The 21,398-nt window shown below is 43.9% G+C and overlaps 1 protein-coding gene across 1 annotated transcript in view; it reads left to right on the forward strand.

Moving 5' to 3' along the window:
• DSCAM (DS cell adhesion molecule) overlaps positions 1 to 21,398 on the forward strand; it is a gene marked incomplete at its 5' end in the record, with an annotated part of 155,192 nt that overhangs the window by 112,899 nt on the left and 20,895 nt on the right. Inside the window, 3 exons of the mRNA XM_007470501.1 lie at positions 869 to 899; positions 9,640 to 9,755; positions 13,149 to 13,298. Of these exons, the coding sequence (XP_007470563.1) occupies positions 869 to 899; positions 9,640 to 9,755; positions 13,149 to 13,298 (297 nt within the window). The remainder of the gene's footprint in view (positions 1 to 868; positions 900 to 9,639; positions 9,756 to 13,148; positions 13,299 to 21,398) is intronic.

Consider the following 21,398-nt stretch of genomic DNA (forward strand, 5'->3'; position numbering starts at 1 on the left):
ACTGGCACTCACACAGACAGCTGAATCCATTTCCAGAAAATTCTGTTCATTGAACACTTAACATCAAGGCTTTTTAGAGAGCAATGAAAGGAAATCATAAAGAAGGGCTTTGTGTTCTAAGAAAGGAAACATTCGTTTTTGTCAGGTAAAATGTGTAATAAGAACAAATTATATTTTAAGGGAAATTAGAATTTCAAACCAATGCCATCAAAAAGGTTAAAAAAAATTACATCATTTTTAGGCAGGATTTCTTTTGTCAGGGATGGTAACCAGATCTTGGTAAATAATGTCTTCAGAGAAAAGAAAGAAAGAAAAGCTTTCTTTCTGTGTTTGAAATAAACATCTGAGTTTCCAGACACAGTGATAAGCTGTTTATATGATTCTTTGATCAACCAAAGGGATGCGTAGCTCTGTAATAATGACTTTTTTAAGTGATCATAAGCTTTTTCATTTTGATAACAAAAAGAATAGAATTTGTACTACATAATGAATTACTTTCAAGGTGTTAATTTTCTGACTTCTGAAAGTAAAATTGGGTTTTTGGAAAGTGGCAAATGAATAGGTTGTAATATGACCTTTAGCAGGTATCTGAATATTTTTGTACCTATCTTTTTATGCTACCTTTATGCATATATGTGTATACATATATATGTATGTGTGTGTGTGTGTGTGTGTGTGTGTGTGTGTGTGTCTCATTTACAACAGACAAGGAATCCATAAAAGTTTAGGTTATTAGCAATGATTTCGATATACAATTACATTTAAAAATGGTTATTGTCATCTGATTCTGTAGAATATTTGTCACAAATGCTTGAGTGAATGTTAATGAGTTGTTTATCTTATACTAATATCAGCTTTCTTTCCCCAGATGCAAAGAGTTTAGCTGAAATGCTCATGAGGTAAGAACAAGACCTAGCAGCCCAAATATCATGTTTAAAAGAACTTGCTTTGATGACTTCTTTTTTTTAATGACAGTCTGAAATTGAGAACCCATTTTTCACTTGACATATAATTTTCATTCTAGGAAGCTAAATATCCATGTAATGCTTGGTTAGAGACATAGATACCAAATAATACGCAGTTCTGCACACCATAGGTAGTTTTCTTGTTGGCTGGACTCAACCAATAGGACATTTCCCATTAACCTGAGAATAATGAGGCACATTTTAAGTAAGTAGCTTTGGTTTTGCTTTCACCAAATTTGCCACTTTGAGGTCAAGCTTTCTTCCTAACAGTTAGCCAGGTGAAAGGGAATCCATGAAAGGGGATGGGTTCAAAATTGATGGCCTGATCAAGGAAGATTCTCCTTTCCTTCAGCTCCCACTGCCCCTTTAGCACCCCTCCACCAGAGCACCCACCACCTTCTGCTGCAAATATCTATTCAGTCTGGTCTTGGAAGTCACAGCCTATTTCATCACCACGTTAGGAGAAACCAGCACTATAGTTGCCCCACTCATAACTGTTGAGTAGATGAATGACCAAGGGTAATAGAATAAGTAACTGCATGTTCACAACTGTACAAGACACCCCAACCTTTGCACTTTATATTGTAATGATTAAACCAAAAGTAAAAAGAGGATAACCAGAGTCTAGGAACCAGATAAGAAAAATGTCAGGGAATTTCCTGGCTGTCCAGTGGTTAGGACTCAGCGCTTTCACTGCCAAGGCCTGGGGTTGGATCCCTGGTTGGGGAGCTAAGATCCCGCAAGCCGCAAGGCGTGGCCAAAAAGAAAAATGTCAGGGACCCTGATGGTGACCTTGACGTTGTCATTTTAGGATGACTAACGTAGGAGGTAAAAGAGATGGAGTATAGGGTCTCTTCCCATCCCCTACAGCACCACAGTTGGCTTTAACTTCCTCCCTCACCTTTGCATATCAGAGTAGTACTTTATTGTTATTCACAAAGAGTCCTCTCCCATATCACCAGTATGTGTGAAGACCTAAGACAGAGGTTGAATACCGTTGGCTCATGGATTACATTTCCCACAGATGTCTTTGTTTGTCCACACTGTGTTTTAAAACAGTGTGAATTGTTGGTAACAGATATGAAGGAATCAAGAATGACTCTGAAATATTTGGTGTGAGCAATTAGATAAACATTGGTGCCATTTGCGGAGATTAGGAAGATAGATGCAGGGTATGGACTTTTTTTTTTTGTAGGGCAGAGGAAGGGGATGTGGATCAGAAAGAAAAGGCTTGTAAGGGGGCTTCCCTGGGGGCGCAGTGGTTGAGAGCCTGCCTGCGATGCAGGGGACGCGGGTTCGTGCCCCGGTCCGGGAAGATCCCACATGCTGCGGAGCGGCTGGGCCCGTGAGCCATGGACGCTGAGCCTGCGCGTCCGGAGCCTGTGCTCCGCAACGGGAGAGGCCACAATAATTTTCATTCTAGGAAGCTAAATATCCATGTAATGCTTGGTTAGAGACATAGATACCAAATAATACGCAGTTCTGCACACCATAGGTAGTTTTCTTGTTGGCTGGACTCAACCAATAGGACATTTCCCATTAACCTGAGAATAATGAGGCACATTTTAAGTAAGTAGCTTTGGTTTTGCTTTCACCAAATTTGCCACTTTGAGGTCAAGCTTTCTTCCTAACAGTTAGCCAGGTGAAAGGGAATCCATGAAAGGGGATGGGTTCAAAATTGATGGCCTGATCAAGGAAGATTCTCCTTTCCTTCAGCTCCCACTGCCCCTTTAGCACCCCTCCACCAGAGCACCCACCACCTTCTGCTGCAAATATCTATTCAGTCTGGTCTTGGAAGTCACAGCCTATTTCATCACCACGTTAGGAGAAACCAGCACTATAGTTGCCCCACTCATAACTGTTGAGTAGATGAATGACCAAGGGTAATAGAATAAGTAACTGCATGTTCACAACTGTACAAGACACCCCAACCTTTGCACTTTATATTGTAATGATTAAACCAAAAGTAAAAAGAGGATAACCAGAGTCTAGGAACCAGATAAGAAAAATGTCAGGGAATTTCCTGGCTGTCCAGTGGTTAGGACTCAGCGCTTTCACTGCCAAGGCCTGGGGTTGGATCCCTGGTTGGGGAGCTAAGATCCCGCAAGCCGCAAGGCGTGGCCAAAAAGAAAAATGTCAGGGACCCTGATGGTGACCTTGACGTTGTCATTTTAGGATGACTAACGTAGGAGGTAAAAGAGATGGAGTATAGGGTCTCTTCCCATCCCCTACAGCACCACAGTTGGCTTTAACTTCCTCCCTCACCTTTGCATATCAGAGTAGTACTTTATTGTTATTCACAAAGAGTCCTCTCCCATATCACCAGTATGTGTGAAGACCTAAGACAGAGGTTGAATACCGTTGGCTCATGGATTACATTTCCCACAGATGTCTTTGTTTGTCCACACTGTGTTTTAAAACAGTGTGAATTGTTGGTAACAGATATGAAGGAATCAAGAATGACTCTGAAATATTTGGTGTGAGCAATTAGATAAACATTGGTGCCATTTGCGGAGATTAGGAAGATAGATGCAGGGTATGGACTTTTTTTTTTTGTAGGGCAGAGGAAGGGGATGTGGATCAGAAAGAAAAGGCTTGTAAGGGGGCTTCCCTGGGGGCGCAGTGGTTGAGAGCCTGCCTGCGATGCAGGGGACGCGGGTTCGTGCCCCGGTCCGGGAAGATCCCACATGCTGCGGAGCGGCTGGGCCCGTGAGCCATGGACGCTGAGCCTGCGCGTCCGGAGCCTGTGCTCCGCAACGGGAGAGGCCACAACAGTGAGAGGCCCACATACCTCAAAAAAAAAAAAGGCTTGTAAGGGTCATGTTGGGGATGCTTTTTAAGCCTCCAATGAAGGTGTCAGATAGCTGGTAGCAGGAATCTGGAGCCCAGAGTAGAGCTCAGAGATGCAAATGGTCTGTAAAATGTCTCCATCTATCTAATCCCGTCACACTAGATTAAACGTACATGAGAAGATTATGAAATGCCTTGAGTCCATGCTCTTTTGCAAGTCTGTACTTGTTTGCTAGTGGTCACATAGAAGGCATCCAGACACATGTGCGCTTGTATTGAACAAATCTGACAAAAATATCTGGAACGCAAATAAGCCAGAGTCATTCAATTTATAATAATTATCTATCTAATAAAGTAAATTTTCTAATGTAGTCTTAAAAATATGAAATTGTTGATGTCCTTTAAAAATCAAGACATTTCACATAAAACTATGGCTTTCTGACTTCTCCTACAAGTGTTCTGCCACACGGGGCACAGCCTCGACAATCACGGGTATCTGGACCTGCACTCGATGCCCCATTTAGACTGGGTGTAACCTGCTCAGCCCAGGGGCCCCCGTTCCTGTGTCCACCCAGGTCCATCTCCCTGATTTGTACCCCAGCCTGGTTCCTGCAGCTGCGTGTCCTCCCAGATAGCTTCTGGCCACTTCCTTCATGCACTCCCGTATCATCAATCATGCCTCTACCCAAAGCCTGTGACACCGGAGTCCATGTTTCCTGACATGTTCAACATTTGTTTCGTTAGGGTGATGTGGTATTAGCTTCTCTGCTGCCTTCCCTCCCTCTTGTCATGAACCCCAGGCAAGACATCAGAAAGTGTCTTCTTCCTTCTTTGTTAATAGGGCAGTTACCGCGATGAAAGACCACCTATTGATAAGAGCAGGAATCAGTAATGATATTTGCAGTCGCCAGCATGAAATTAGGAACATTAAAACTAGTAATTACTCCCACTTAAGGTGTTTAAGGTGTTTTTCTCCAAAGGATGGAAGTGATTGAAAAGGAAGAGAACTTCCAAGCTCCTCAAATAGGTGAATTTTTATGGGGTTAATTTAGAAGAGAAAGCAATGTTTTTATTCATGAAGGGTCAATTCGATCTAAGTTTGGCAGGTTAACAGGCCAAGCAACAAAAAACCTTGTCCCCTAGCTGGTAGGTTAGGGCCAAGCATATTCCAAATGTAGCCCAGGAAGTCTAGGTAAGTCAGACCCTTCGGTACAGAGAAGCCTTACAGAACTGCTGTTCCTGATCTTGGTCACTGGTTTCTCTGGGAAGGTGAGGACTGAGCAGGCTGGGACATAGAATCATGAACTTATATTCTAGGCCTAATACTGCCACCGGCCGGCTTTGTGATTTCGGGGTACAGTAAAGTCCCCGACATACGAACGAGTTCCGTTCCGAGAGCACGTTTGTAACTCCAGTTTGTTTGTAAGTCCAGCAAAGTTAGCCTAGGGACCCAACTAACACCATCAGCTATATAGTACTGTACTGTAAAAGGTTTATGATACTTTTCACACAAATAATACACAAAAACAAACACAAAAAATAAAGAAAACGTTTTTAATCTTACAATACCTTGAAAAATGCAGTAGTACAGTTCAACAGCTGGCATCCAGGGGCTGGCATCGAGTGAACAGGAAAGAAGAGTTACTGGCTGGAGGAGGGAGAGGAGGTGGGAGATGGTAGAGCGGAAGGGTCGTCAGCAACAGGAGACGGAGGGCAAGCTGCAATGTCACTCACGCCTGACGTTGACGGCGCTCACGTTCACATCTTTGAAAGTTCGCAACTTGAAGGTTCATATGTAGGAGACTTACTGTACATCCTTTTCTCTCCTTGTGCCCTGTTTTCCTTATTTAAAAACAGCAATTGGAAATTGCTCCTAGCTTTATCACCCCATGATCTAGGTGAATGTAACATTTATTGTCCACCCAAGCTCCTCAAGGAAAGATCTGTGTATTTCGGTGAGATTAGCTGTCCCGGGGCCAGACGGGCAGGTGAAACTGCAGGACAAACACAGACAACCTGGAGCCCCCGCCCCGGGGGTCCCCCACAGGCTGCCACTCCCATCGCTGGGCCTCATGCTTCGGGACACTCATCCATCTCACCCAAGCAAGTCACCTCGTAGAGGAGAGAGAAGATAGACTTCATCCACCATGCTCAGATAGAAAGGGTTTTCCTTTTATACGATTAGGCAAGAAAACATTTTTTTTTAAATACACCAGACTTCTCAGAGGTGAGACCGGCTTCCTGTAACGTACTAAGCGACACGTGGTTAATGTGCAAGGACCACTATTGGTAAGGAAGCTAGTTGTGAGCAGTGAAGGGTTCAAACTGAGAGATCAAGTTAATTTAGCTTTTGGATGTTTATATTTTTATACACATAGTAAAAAAGAAAAATGCCCACCCAACTGTTACAACGAGACATATCCTGATATCCTTACAGTGATTTTGTACTTGCAGGATGCTTCGTATTACATTTTGGGGAGGAAGGGGGATGGTATGTAGAAATCGTCATTAGTTTGGGGATTTTTTCCCCCAAATCTTAGGGAAATATTGATTTTAAAGTGTTGTAGCAACTGCACATAATTTATTGGCTGAGCCCAGAAACACCATCCACTGTGAACCAGGGTCAGCTCTCTGTCATTTTAATCAGACAACCAGATGGCAAATGGATGGTGGATGATTATATTTCAATAATAACTAATATATTAAGCATGATCCCATATCATATAAAAGATGCGATTTTTCCTCCACAGTGAAAACATTCAGAATCTTTGTCCAGGTTACAAATGAGGTTTCTTTAAATAGCTTTTTTCTTTTTTTTTTTTTTTTTAAGGTTTTGCTGCTGTTCTAATGGCCAATTATTACAGTTTGGGGGAATCAACTTCCATGTAACAATAGATTATAAAATACGGCAGCACAGATTAAGATAAAGAAACAATTTCCTTGGGCCCTGATAACCCTTTTAGATTGAGACAAGTGTTACTGCCCCCAAAGCAAAGGCTCTAGGAGGTGTGACTCAGCTCCCACTGTGCCCAAACATTATTCATTCAACAACCTGCAACAAATATTAATTGAGCACCTACTTTGGTTATATACCGTTCCAAGTTTCAGGGTATACAGGGGACAGAAGAGATGAAAATATCCTTTGAGGAGCTTATAGTCCATTGGCAGAGACGGCTAATAAATAACTCACTTAAACATATGCCAGGGAGTTTTAAGTTTTGAGGAGACCAGATTAAATGGAGAATGGGGAGTAAGCATGATCCCATATCATATAAAAGATGCGATTTTTCCTCCACAGTGAAAACATTCAGAATCTTTGTCCAGGTTACAAATGAGGTTTCTTTAAATAGCTTTTTTCTTTTTTTTTTTTTTTTTGAAGGTTTGCTGCTGTTCTAATGGCCAATTATTACAGTTTGGGGGAATCAACTTCCATGTAACAATAGATTATAAAATACGGCAGCACAGATTAAGATAAAGAAACAATTTCCTTGGGCCCTGATAACCCTTTTAGATTGAGACAAGTGTTACTGCCCCCAAAGCAAAGGCTCTAGGAGGTGTGACTCAGCTCCCACTGTGCCCAAACATTATTCATTCAACAACCTGCAACAAATATTAATTGAGCACCTACTTTGGTTATATACCGTTCCAAGTTTCAGGGTATACAGGGGACAGAAGAGATGAAAATATCCTTTGAGGAGCTTATAGTCCATTGGCAGAGACGGCTAATAAATAACTCACTTAAACATATGCCAGGGAGTTTTAAGTTTTGAGGAGACCAGATTAAATGGAGAATGGGGAGTTCCCACAGCAGGACTCCACTGGCTCCTCTGAAAAGATAGAGGGGAGGGGGCAGCCACAGGAGCACTGCGTTGGGGGAGCGTGTCCTAAGCAAAGGAAACAGCAAGTGCAAAGAGAGGGAAAAAAAATAAACCCCTGAATCTCAAGGTTTGTGGGGCAACGTTCTTGCCTTCCAGCTGCAGGGCTTCCAGCTTAGTCCTGTGAGGAGGGGCGTTTACCTCCAGCTTTGATTGTCCCTGTTCACAAAGTTTAATCATATTCTAAGTCTTTGTGTCAATCGCCATGGAGCACAGCAGTGATGTCACTTGCTTCCTGTGTCAGCCTGACAGCAGACCCCTTGCTGTTAAGTATAGCTGCGCAGGGTTCCTCGCTGTTCATTGAGCAGCTGTGGGCTCTGCCTCATAACTATTCATGATGAGCAGAGGGAACTAGCTCACGCTTCTATTTTTGATGCAAGGACAAACTCGGGTCCCTAGTGAAGTTTCAAAACAGATCTTTCAGATATTCACAGAGGAGTAGTTCCCCATATGTTTTTGTGGAAATAGAGCCTGTCTGACGTAACTGCAGCTCCCCAGGCCACCAACGCTCTTCATTTTATGCAAGGATCTGAATCTTTGCTTTAAACACACACACACACACACACACACACACACACACAAATAAAGTAAGAACTTGGTTAAGTAAATAATTTAAAAACATTTATAGACCATGTAAAAAATTCAGGCCAAAACGTTTGAATTTGGGCTCTGCGTAATTAGCATGGTCTAGCTACATAACCCAGTTACTCATCTGCAGAGCAAGAAATCTGGTTCAAGATCAAGGCCTAGGTAGAGCTGCTGCACTTTTCAAAATCTGCCATTTCCGTGAGCTGTTTTGTTTACACTCAAGAGAGAGCCATTGTAAAATACTCAGAATATTAACATGGACCTCTGAGTGCAAACATTTAAACAGCTTCTTGAGTGAACTTGACCTTCAGATTATCAACACTCATCAACCACATGGTTCAAGAGTGGATGCATCCTCATGGATGAGGAAACTCTGAGCTTCCTGGTGAATGCTTGCTTGGGGCAAAAGGCATTTGAGATTTTAGTATGGATACACCTTTATTGTTCTCCGTTACATATAATTAACACTGAGGGTGCCAGGCTCCACAAATCTTTCTCAAAACAGACTTTGGCAGCTAATGAGCTAGATTTAAGGATGCCATAGATTATCACATTGATTAAATTATCTGAATGCCTGCTGCTTCCTGGAAGGTGTTTCAGAAAATATTCTTAAATATTAAATATTCTTAAATCTACTCAATTCTTATAATTCTGTAAAGATTGAACAACCATTTTTCTAACGTGCATTTGCTAATTAAAGCTTTTATCGACTTTTTTGTATTTTTGTCCAACATACAGATTTTTTTTTTTTTTTTTTTTTTTTTTTGTTGTGAGCTGTAACTGAATTTGATTATACCACGCAGTTTTACTACCTATTTCCATTTACTTTTAAGAGACAGCTCACTCTAAGAGTAATTTTCTGGTACACAAATTTTGAGATAAATTCTTATAGTAATTGCTTTTTTTCTATTCTAAAATGTAATTGGGTTCGGAAAACTAAACTAATGTCAGGGAAGCTAACAAGGTTTATGATTTGTTACTAGAACAAAAATAAAATGACTCCAGGTATAATACAAATCTGTTAGTAAAACCCCATCCAGTGAATGACCAGTACACATGTTTTCTCCCTTACCATCATTGGAATATCTCATGTCTGACAAGTGAAAATGTTGTTGATTTAAGAATGTTTTTGTGTGTGTGTGTTTCATTCAGCTTTTATACAAGAAATAGGAAAGTCCAAAGTTTCTATTGATAGATTCAGAACCAATCTTTACTGACAGTTGGTATTTTCTGAACCTCACAACTGACTGCTGAAATTTAATATTAATAAATATCATTTGAATGAAGGAAAAGAAATCTATCTGGTGTGTCTTCCCCTCCCCTCCCCACATAATTAGATAATAAGTTGGTGTACAAGCACATGTTGGCCTAGGGTAACACTGAACTGAATTTGTTAATGCATTCCTCTTTTTTATTCCCAGTAAGAATACCCGGACTTCAGACACGTTGAGCAAGCAACAGCAAACCCTGAGGATGCACATTGACATACCCAGGGCTCAGCTTTTGATTGAAGAGAGAGACACAATGGAGACCATTGGTAAGGTGTCCTGTTTGCTGCCTTACACAATGTGGCTGCTACAGCCATGCCCTCTCAGCCCAAACCCTGAGCCATGGGAAATATTAGACATGGGAACATCTTGAATGCTACATGAGCAAAGAAGTTAGAAGGTAGACAACTGTTATTGAGGAGAATGATAAGTACGAGCAAAGATGGGGGAAATGAACTTATGTAAACCACAGAGTTCACCTGAGAGAACCCCAACTCTGTCCCAAGTTGGGTCTCTCCTGGAGAGGCTCTTGGTACCACCCCAAAGAACCAACATTTATAATCAAGCAAACCGAGAAGGGCTGTACACTACGACCCCGTCTTGGAAATCCACTTTATGAGCTCCTCCTCAACTCCAACAAGGCCTTTATTACAGAAAAATTTTAAATTTTACAAATGTCTTTGCAAAGGACATCTTTCTCCACCCCCCGGCACCCCATAAAATCCTTCACAGGGCTCTGGAAAAGTCCCAGCTCCCCTGTTTCACGATCGCAAAAGACACCTGGAGAGCTTCAGTGGCCTGTCCACCCAGAACCCAGGTGTCCTTACTCCTTCCAGCCTCTTTCCACTCGAAGTCCACTGTCCACACTGCCTGTCTAGATGGTTCTATTTATTCCAGAATCAGACACTTTGTATTTCCACTGCAGTAATGATCAGCAGAATAGCTAACATTTATTAAGAGTGCTCTAAAGGTCACATACTTTTATAAGCACTTTATGTGGATTATTTAACTTACGCCTCCCAAACAACATAGGAAAAAGATTCTACTTGGGAACTGGGACGTCGAGTGGTTCTGTAGCTTGCAGGTCACACAGACAGGAGCAAAACCAGGGCAGGCCCCCCACCTGGCCGCCGGTTTCACCTTTGGTGACTGGGCGTCACCTTCTTCCGGATCAACAGGCTTCTTCCCAGAACTCCTCACCTTAGAAGTATGGCTGGACCCCCCAGTACTCATGGAAACAGACTCTGAGGCAGGTTTCCTAGACTGCCACTTTTTGGACTTCACTCTGTGTCTGTTCCGAAAGATGTTTGCTGGCACTTGGTCCCAAGACAACCCTTCCCTGTGGTTTGGCTAAAACCACCCAACTCCTGGCTTGTACCCTCCATACCTCCTGCCAATCAGGCAGTGATGAGTGGCCAGATTGGCAGGACACCTCCATTGCCCCTTGTTCCTGCCCTGCTTTTATGGTCTTTTAATAGAACAGTGGGGATATCTGACCTAATGGCTCCTAAATTCTAAGACCTGGGCCGCCTGTGCAGGATTCAAGTTTGGTTTAGGCATAACAGCACTTAGCACAGCTTGGTCATGTCCAATGTGACCTTCGATCAACCAACTTCAGTTAAATACTACCGTGTTGTATGAGGGCTCACTGCTCATCCTGAAATACACAAGATTTAATTAGCTGCCTCACCTCAGGGCAAGGCACCATGTTTTGTTTCTCATTACCTTTTCTGTAGTGTATCTGGAATCTCTTTTATTGAACCCAGTGAATTGGGCACTAAAACTAAGATTTCCGTTGAAACATCAGTTCCAAAATCAAATTGTAATTCCTATGACTTTATAATACAGTTAAGACATTTGCTAAGTGTCCTCACCAGACTTGTTAATAACTCTGCCTACAGCTGTTAAAACAGGTCTCTAGGCGGATCCTGGGAGTGGTGTATTACCTCCCAGTAGCTAGTCACTGCTGACCAAAGACCAGAGGAAGGTCTGCCCATCGCGTCGTTTCCGTCCGACCCTTAGCCAGAGATATAGCACATTCGCTGCAGGATCATTCATCGCCAAGAGTCGTTTACCTCCCGGTGGTGCCTGACAGTTGGTCGATGGCATCTTCTAATTATTGGGGAAGTAGAGACCTGATGCTTTAAAACGCTCTGGGCTCTGCCTACAAGACCCCAATACGGGAGAGCCATTAATTTCTAGCCAGAATGGATGGTCAACCTCACAAACTGACAGGCACCCGAAATGTCCCATTAAAACTGGAAACCCAGCCCCACAGATACTCTGGCGTGTTCTTAGTGGGGCTACATGATAGAAACCACAATGGATGAAAGCGAATGTATGTCAGGCCTCTGATACCAGGTCCAATTATAAGAACCACCTCCGTGGAAAGGCCGCCTTATTTGAGGGTGGAGGGACAGATGTAGGGCGGGATCCCCAAGCCGAGCCCAGGCTCCCACCGTGGCACCGATCTGGGCTGTACCACACACTGGGTGCCAGCAGACCTCCTGGCAGTCCTTCCTCTTTTTCTCTGCCCAGAAATTTTATTCTGACTTCAAGAGGTTTTCCTTTCCTGCCAGAGCCTGAGTAATTGGATTTTGTAAGGTTCGTTCTGTTCAGAGCCTTTTTTGGGCACAGCAGTCTAGCTGTGTTGTTTATGACTTTCGCATTACCGTTCAGTGTCAAGCCCGCTGCAGTGTGGTCCCAGCCGACTGATAAACTCATATGAACATCACCCCAGCCTGCAGTGCTTGAAAATGTATGAAAAACTCCATATACCCTAACGAAAGTTTCCCTTGGAGTCAAAAAGCTCTTAGGAAAGTGTGAAAAGTATCACAACAAAGTAATGAAAATCTGAGACAGCCAAATAATGACACACAGCCCGAGGGACTGCTCCTTCCTCAAAGGCTTAAAATGCTCTGCATTCATCTGCACCCAGGCTTCCCTAACCTTTAAGTGCCCTATGCCAGTAGGTCCTGGGAAGTCTGACAATTGAGTCATTTTGAGAAGTCAATTTACAGAATGCCCTAGAGTCACTGAAGCTCAGGAGAGTTGGGAAGAAAAGGCATATACCTCAGAACAGTTAAAATCAAGGAATCAATACACTCTGAAGACTGGCCCTTCTCTTCTCGCCCCTCCATGCCCCATCTTGAACATTTGCCATCTTCCATATGAGAGGCGACCCTGGGATACATGACCGCAGGGCAGTTTTTCTTGTTCCTCGAACAGAGCTTATTGAAATGGCAGCCTCAACCCTGGGCAATGCTGACATGGCTGGTGGTGTCTCGGGTGAGCTTTTAACAAACACATAAACCCCAAACTCTATTAAATGGACAGCCACGCAGCAGTCCTCCCCAGATCAAAGTGTGCTTAATGAGAAGAAACCAAGCCCCAGGAGAGAGGGGAGACCCTTCTCTGCAGTCGTTCTCTTTAAGTCATGCTCCTAAGTCAACCCCTAAGGATAATCTATTTTTTTCATTCTGGAGTAATTCTAATACAGTGGTTGAATATTTTGGGTTTCTTTTTTTTTTTTTGCTGGATGAGATGAGGTTCTTGTTACTGTTGCCATTAGCAATAATGCAAGTACCGAGGAGAGAGGTGGCCAGGGAGTCACTGAGCAGGGGGTAACTGTCCGTGGCTTCCTGTATCCTGCTGTTCTGCAGATGATCGCTCCACGGTCCTGTTGACGGATGCTGACTTCGGAGAGGCAGCGAAACAAAAGTCCCTGACGGTGACACACACGGTCCATTACCAGTCAGTGTCGCAGGCCACCGGGCCCTTGGTGGATGTTTCAGACGCTCGGCCGGGAACGAGTGAGTGGTCACACATCACTTAAACTCTGTGGGTGTTATCAGTGCGGAGAATGCATTCGTGCTCCATGGCTGTGCGATGAAATGTGGGGTTTCTCAGCTCTGTGCCTAAGGAGCCAGTACGTATGATGACATCTTTGATTGGGACACTGACTTTGTATTGTTTGATCTGAGCTGTTATTAAAATCCTATCGGTTGAAGCCAATAACTCTTGGTATTGGTTTGCTAAGAAAGTGTTAGAAATTTCAGGTCCAGGTATTTTTTTTTTTTTTTAGACAACACAGGAAAAGAAGTTAGTTAACCTTAGTGAGTATCTTCTCTGTGCCAGGATTGGGATAGAAAGGTGATATCAGTCTCTTATCTTTGCAACAGCCCTGTCAGGTACCTACTTATACAGTAGATATTAGAGCTCCCATTTTACTGATGAGGAAACAATCTCAGAGAAGTTAGGGAAATAGCCCAAAGTTGTACGCATACTATGTAGTGAAACCAAGATTCAGCTGTGGGTTCGTCTGTCCTCCGAGCTTATGCTTTTCTCCTGAACCTCGCTATTTGAGAAGAATATAGTTCTGCTTAATCTGGGGATTATGTTTGGTTTAGTTATTAAGATTTGGATCCATATTATATGGAAATTAATTACTGTGGTGAAATTAAATACCCTAATATGTATCTAGAGCTTATTAATTAGATATTCTTATTCCTTCATAATTTAAATTGTTCCTAAATCTCTTTAAAGACTGAGAAATTGATGTCCCGATTATTATCTTTTTGAAAGTTTTGATGCTAGCTTTTAAATCGTTAATCACTCTCTTTGAAAAAATGTTTACATTCTTCGAGTAGAGTGCTATAATTAGAAAAATAAATATTATAATGCTTATAGCTGTTCTTTGTAATGTCTGCCTTGGAAGCCATTTGTGAAATGCACTGAGCTTCCTGAAGCAAACTGGATGATTCCTAAGTAGCATCGTACTATGCAGGAAAACGATGCTAGCGGTTACTGAAATTCATTTGAAAAGTCGTTTGCAAGAACATTCTGAAGGAGTCTTTTATTCCTCCCCTCTGTGTAACCTCACGACCTTCCTTCTCTGATGACATTAGCACATTCTGAAGACACGAGCGGGACACGAGTGGGGATTAGCTTTGCAAAGGAGTGCACAGGACTAAGACCTTTGCTCTTAGAAGGTGCTCCCAGGTCCTTGACATTCTCTCCAGCTGTGGGCTTCTCCATCATGATCTGTCTGGGCCTGCTCCTGGCTACTTCAGGACACTGCACTGATGGCTTTCTGAGCCACCTATGGCTATTAAACCCCGGAAAGATTACAGACCCAGGGGACTTCTATCAGTGGATCCTTGACCTCAGCAGGCCTTTGTCCCCATCAGAGTGGAAGTTAATGGAGACCTTAGCAGCAGGATAGGAAAGAGGCAGAGGAAGCAAGACAGACTCCCCAGTGAGTGGCTCCCCGTCTTCTGTGTGCATCAGAATTACCCAGGGCGCCTGTTTAAAATACTCATTCCAGGCTTCCACCCCCAGGGATTCAGATCCACTTGGTGTATGGCGGGGCCTGGGAATCTGCATTATAACGGCCATCTAGGGTGATTCTGTTGCTGGTTGCCTGTACCCCTCATTGAGAAACACTCCCCCAAGTGTTAGGCGTGTGTCACGTAGAGCCTGGGAGGAGGTGTCCACAGTAGCGCAGCCATGCAGGAGCCCTCAAACCTGCCGGGCTCACAGCACAGCAGGTGAAAAGAATCCGCATTTCCAGCTCCCTGCCAATGCTCAGCTGGCAGAGAGATGCACAAAGGCTAGTCGTAAATAGTCAAGGCCAGACAGGAGGCAGTGAAACTAAAGCACGGGGAAGCTTCTAGCTGCCGGGTCAGCCCCAGAACAAGGGAAGGCTGATTTGATGGCTTTCAGAATATCCACAGAGACGTGCATCTGCGTCACAAGCAGAAGCCCTAACGAGTGAGAGGTGAGTGTCTCTCACTCACCTCAGGCAGGAGGCTGGCGGAAGGGATGTGTCGGCCTCCCTCTCTCATGGCCTCATGGCTCTGACGGTGTAGGCACGGTTCGGGAGCTTTAAGAATTCCTTCATTCAGACTCAGAAGCATTCATGAAGGTGTTACCTCACATATGGCCAGTGCCCAAGGTTGGGGTACCTCGAAAGGTGCAAAAAGACATTCACATCATCTGAGTGGAGGAAGTCAAATGTGAAACAAGGAGCAAAAGCGTTGTGTTTATCAGTAAGTACGAGGGACAAATAGAACAGAATGATGAGATGGTGAGTCGGCCAGGGGCGTGGGGGCCAGGGTAGGGGCTGCTTCCGTGTGAGGCTTGGGGAAGACCTCCACTGAGTCCCAGGCAGGAGTCAGTCGGCCTGCCAGACAGAAGGAGTGGTACGGGAAAGTCTCTAAAGCATGTTGGGGACAGAAGTGGGACCTGAATGGGGACAGGGAAGGCGGATAGGACGAGCCAGAGACACAGCCAGACTGGTTTTACAGGCCTCACAGGCCAGTGTCACACGTCTGCAGCCCGTTCTGAGGGTGTTGGGATGCTCGCCCAGGGATTGCCTGATGATCAGAGCCCACAGAAACCAAACCGCTACAGCTTCTGGAAAGACGCTTCTTTCATTGGTGATGAACTTCATTAAATAGTGTTTACAAACACTTGGAAAATCTACACAAATTCATTCCTCAGTCTCTAGCTCCAAAAAAATAGAATTATTCATTTAGCATCTGCAGAACGCTCTCCATTAGTAAAGATTTCGGGATCATTTTTTTTTTTAATTGGAGTATAGTTGCTTTACAATGTTGTGTTGGTTTCTGCTGTACAATGAAGTGAATCAGCTATATGTATACATACATCCCCTCCCTCTAGGACCTCCCTCCGTACCCCCATCCCACCCACCTAGGTCATCACAGAGCACCGAGCTGAGCTCCCTGTGCTATACAGCAGGTTCCCTCTAGCTAGCTAATTTACACATGGTAGTGTATATATGTCAAACCTAATCTCCCAGTTCATGCCACCCTTCCCTTCCCCTACTGTGTCCACATGTCGGTTCTCTACGTCTACATCTCGATTCCTGCCCTGCAAATAGGTTCATCTGTACCATTTTTCTAGATTCCACATATATGCATTTATATACAATATTTGTTTTTCTCTTTCTGACTTACTTCACTCTGTATGACAGATGCTAGGTCTATCCACATCTCTACAAATGACAGAATTTTGTTGCTTTTTATGGCTGAGTAATATTGCATTGTGATCATTTTGTTGTATTAAGTATTTCTCTAAAACCACATTATGAGGGATTAAAGGCAGTGTATTTTTTTATTTGGAAGTAGAAACGGTGGGTGTCTCACCCCCCCAGCAGATCAGCACAGGAGTCCAACGCCTTGAGCTTTCTGCAGCCCAGTCCTCTGCTTGCTTCTTTTACCCAGAGCTTGTCACCTGGGCCCAGGTGTAACACCTGCATCCCCTCAGTCCCCTGGGGCAGGTTCCTCTCACTGCAGTCTGGCGTATTTGTAGAGATTGGTTTATAGCCTATTTCCTCAACTACCAAAGACATTCTTGTTCTATTCTAATTTTGTTGTTGTTGTAGGAAACTTTTATTTTTAAGAAGAACATCTAAAATATGTTGCTTGCACATGAGCATGACTGTTCTGTGGAAGTTATGTTTCTAAGCATTGCATTAGTTTGCCAAAGAGTTGCAACAAATTCTTATTACAAGGATGGGAGAAATCGCAATGATTTGCTGTATCTCTCTTTCAAGATGTGAAAACACATACCATGGCTGTGTCCACGGCTCTGTTCGTGTCCCCGTCTCTCCCGTGGGTTAGGACACACTTGGAAGCTGGGTCTCTGTTCACTTGGGTCTCCCCAGCTGCTGCCAGAGGGTCCAACACACAGTAGACCTTCAGTAAATACATTTAGATACTGAGCGACCGTATGTATACTTATGTCAGAAGTTTTGAAATCAGAGTAACGGGGATGGAAAAGAAAGGATGTTTAGTATTTTCAACAGGAGTCGGGCAACCAGTTTCTTCCCTCTCTTTGTTCTCCTTTCCTGAGACGTCTGATCAGCTGTGTGTCTGTATCACCTCACCCAGTTAGAAGTGTTTCTTTCCACACATACACAGTCCGCCCCCCTGGGACACGTTGCAGAAACTTACCAATGAGTTCATCACCTTGGAGAACTTAAACCAAACTTTTTACTTACAAATGTGCAAAGGGTACAAAGACATGTCAAGTGATCAGTGTTAGATTTGACCCGGGTTTGTTTTGTCATGCTTACCTGGACGTCATCCATCCATCATCATTTATTCATTCCTGCAAAAAGCATTCACCACACAGGGCTGGACTGGAAAACAAATAGGACATGGTTCCCATGCTCACCAGTTACTACCAGTGGGCACCTTTCTGCATCAAGGGCATTCTCCAGCATCTAGTTTTATGATTTTTCACGGCTTTTTTCCTGTCAAACTCTCTAGCCTTCCTGGTCAACCCATCAAATCTCCCGTCACCATCTTCATTAAACAGGGCACACTGCATCCCATGTCAAGTGTTTGTCACTCAGGAGTCATGGGCTAAGCCCCAGGTTGATTGATGCCTCCCACATGCCTGTGGTTCTGTAGCTCGTTAATGTCACACACGTCTCACAACAGCACTGATGGTGGGCAAGGTCGTCACCCACCAGTCCCAGAGAGGAAAGCAACAGGCACACCAGTGAGGTCACAGCCCGCGAGTAGTAAAGCTGGACCAAAGTAAGAGACGCTCACCCCGAAGCCCCACTCTCAACCCCTTCACACTCCTCTAAGCAGAGATGATGCTTCTGTAAGGACTGCTGGGGACAAAATAGACTTCACATATATATTGAATAAGAAGAGCTTACAACACGGATTGAATCTTTCTTGTTGAGAATTTGAAAAACACGCACACTCTATTACCCGGGATGGTACTCAACACACTGCTGGAAAATACCTGATGTCAGTGAAGAGAGTCCGGTGTGTGATAAGCCCTTGATAAGTATTTGTTCATTGAATGATAGGAATGTTCAGGCTCCCCGTCTCACCCTGTCTATGAGACAACTGGTAAATTCACCGTGCAAAGCCAAGGCCTCAGTATCTGTAAGATATGAAAACCAGCAGCAGGGAATGAAAGCCGATTATATACATGGCATGTTTTATGACCTTATTACCCACCAAATCCTCTCATCCCAAGTTCAGGATAATTAAAATAATTTGATTCAATGAGCAGAAGCTTAATTCAGGTTCAGACCCAATGCTGAAAAGGCCAAGAATTATTTATATCACTTACCCCTAATTCATTTGTTGTTTAGCAAGCATAATGCCTCATCACTAGATTTTATTCATATTAAGATGCTGGGGACCCAAATAAAATACTTTCCATGCAGGGACAGTAAACCCCAACATTTATTTGGTTAATGGATTAACTAGGAAGGTCTACGAAGGAGGCCACTGAGTGGAATCCAAGTAACATTTTTATTTTAGCTGCTATCTCAGAAACTATCCTACAGAAAAGTTCAATTCGGGTACCAAACAGTTCCAAAAACCTGATTATTAAAAAATGTGTCAACTCCTGAGTATTCTACCTACAAGGACAATTTTGCCTGTAGGATGCTTGCTTAGAACAGAACGAAATGCATTTCAAGGAAAGTAATATCATGACCTATATTCCCAATATTATCAGGCCACTGGTAAAGCTGTCCTCATCTAGAAAAAAAAAGGGGGAGGGGAATGAACAAAGTTGACTTGAAAAGACTTCTGGCTTGAATAGTGCCACTTGACCATGGAACTCTCCAGATAGGTTCATCTCAGTGGGAAACGGGGCTATGGAGGGGGGCAAGGTCTCTGCCCCACCGTTGGTGGGTGAGCTTGACAGGAGGAAACACAGATGAGGGTTTGGGTAGTTGAGGAAATTGTGTCCCGGAAGTGATAATATCAAACTGACCCCCTCTTCCACAAGCATCCAGGCCAGGAGTAAAACTGATCCACAGCTGTACTTACAGGAAACTTAAGGAAGAATAAAAATAAGAACCCTCAAAATTTATGTAAGGGACTGGGTCATTTTCTGGAAAAGATTCATTAGCATTTAAATAACAAGCTCCACTATTTAAGCTCCACTTATCACATCAACAGTGCCTGGAAGACATTTAGCCTCCTACCCAGGAGAATGCTTTTCTATCTCTTTGAGGATTTCTTTCCTAGCATTTCAGCAGAGAAACACAATTATCATTTATACCTTGCTGTCCAGAGAGCTTGGCTCTCCAGCATAACTCATTTACATTCTAATCAAGGCCGTGAAAAACCTTCCAATCAAGTCTTCCATGGAATTTTGCAAGTAACGGATGAAATGAGGCTGAAAATCAATGCCCCAGAGAATTATGCACCAAGACAGAGCATTTTGATGACCCAGGAAATCTTAACATGTATCGATTGAGCTGCCATCATTAGGCTTTTCCCTCCAGCATTGTAGCGTGATGGATTAGGTTCAAAGTCCGATAACTAGAAACTGGCAAAAAGGAAAGTCCTCCAGTTTGAAGTCATTTCACCAGGGTCCCATGACCCTGCACAGAATCAGAAATGAGCTAGTGTCATGCAGAAACTGCACCAGGGCTCCTAGGTGTCAAGGGTGAGGACACGCAATCTTGGGCAATCTTGGACTGACAGGTGGGGTCTTGGGCTCCGTTTCTGCCACTGAATAGCTGTGTCACTTCTCCCTGAGCTCCCGCTGTGTCAGCCATAAAGCCGCCCTGAGCTATGTGTATTCATCCAGAGAAGTCTGTGTGCCGGGGATCACGGCGGGCTCTGTGGGATGATTGGAGGATGAACGCCCTTGCCCCTGTCCTGCAGAGACTCAGGAGAGCACAGAAGTGAGGCGGTGTCATCAGGCCACAGGTTGTCCCTCTCAGTTCTGTCCTTCGAAACTGCTCCATTAGTGATAAGCAGTCAATACAGACTGCTGTGTTTAGAAGTGGCCAGATCATTTTCGAAATATAACTGCATAAAGTTCCTCTTTGAAAAGCAGAGAATTCAAAAATGGAAAAGGACCTTGTGTTGCCTTCAGGCTGGAGCCCCAGAAAAATCATTCCAGGTAACTGAGCCTCTCCCCTTTTCCACGGAATTCTAGAAAAGGGAACATTGCCAACTCCAGTGTCCAACGTTCTGTACTGTTGGAACATGTTATTTGTTAGCTAAGAGTTGAGCTAAGAACTCAGTCCACCCCCTTGACCTCTTGCCTCTGTTTCCAAATTTAGAGACAATGAAACCCATCTGGCTCCATCCTGTGCATCCATAAACCTCTATGTTTCTGAAGATGGGAGACCTGTGACATCCAGATATGCAATGACCCTTTGTTCTCCACATTGAATAACCCAAGTCTTGGTCACAGTTCAGACAGTTCCATTGAAGAGATGCTACCATGTGCAAAGGGATAAGAAAGTGTTCAGACATAAAGGGATCTTCCCTCTTTCCTCTGCTCTAAGGACTTGCAATTTAGTCGATGAACAAAAGTCATACTCGAGGCAGTGAGTGAATACAAGACAACAATCTACACAGGAGACAGCTGCTTGCTTTCCTGGGTCTGCTATAACAATGTGCCACAAACTGGGTGGCTTAAAAGAACTGAAATTTATTTTCTCACAGTTCCGCTAGCTAGAAGTCCAAACTCAAGCTGTCCTCAGGACCATGCCCCCTGTGAAGCCTGTAGGGGAGGACCCTTCGTCGCCTCTTCCTAGTTTCTGGTGGTGGCCTCTGGGCTCCTTGGCCCAGCTGCAGCCCTCCAGGCTCTGCTTCCATAGTCCCACGGGGCTCTCCCCTCCTTGTCTGTCTCCTCATCTTGCTATGATACCAGTCATGTTGGATCCAGGGCCCACCCTACTCCAGTCTGACCTCATCTGGACTAATTACACCTGCAGTGACCCTATTTCCTAATAAGAAGGGGACACAATTCAACCTGTAACAACACCTCGAGGTAACACTGTAGAAAGGAAGCCACATTAGAGCGTATTTGGCTGAACTCTCTCCTTTTACAGAAGGTGGTGATTCTCAGGAAGTTTAAGTGATGCAAGGCGGGGGGGGGGGGGG

Source organism: Lipotes vexillifer, unplaced genomic scaffold, assembly GCF_000442215.2.
Source record: "Lipotes vexillifer unplaced genomic scaffold, Lipotes_vexillifer_v1.1 scaffold402, whole genome shotgun sequence".
In the NCBI taxonomy this organism is placed as follows: Eukaryota; Metazoa; Chordata; class Mammalia; order Artiodactyla; family Lipotidae; genus Lipotes; species Lipotes vexillifer.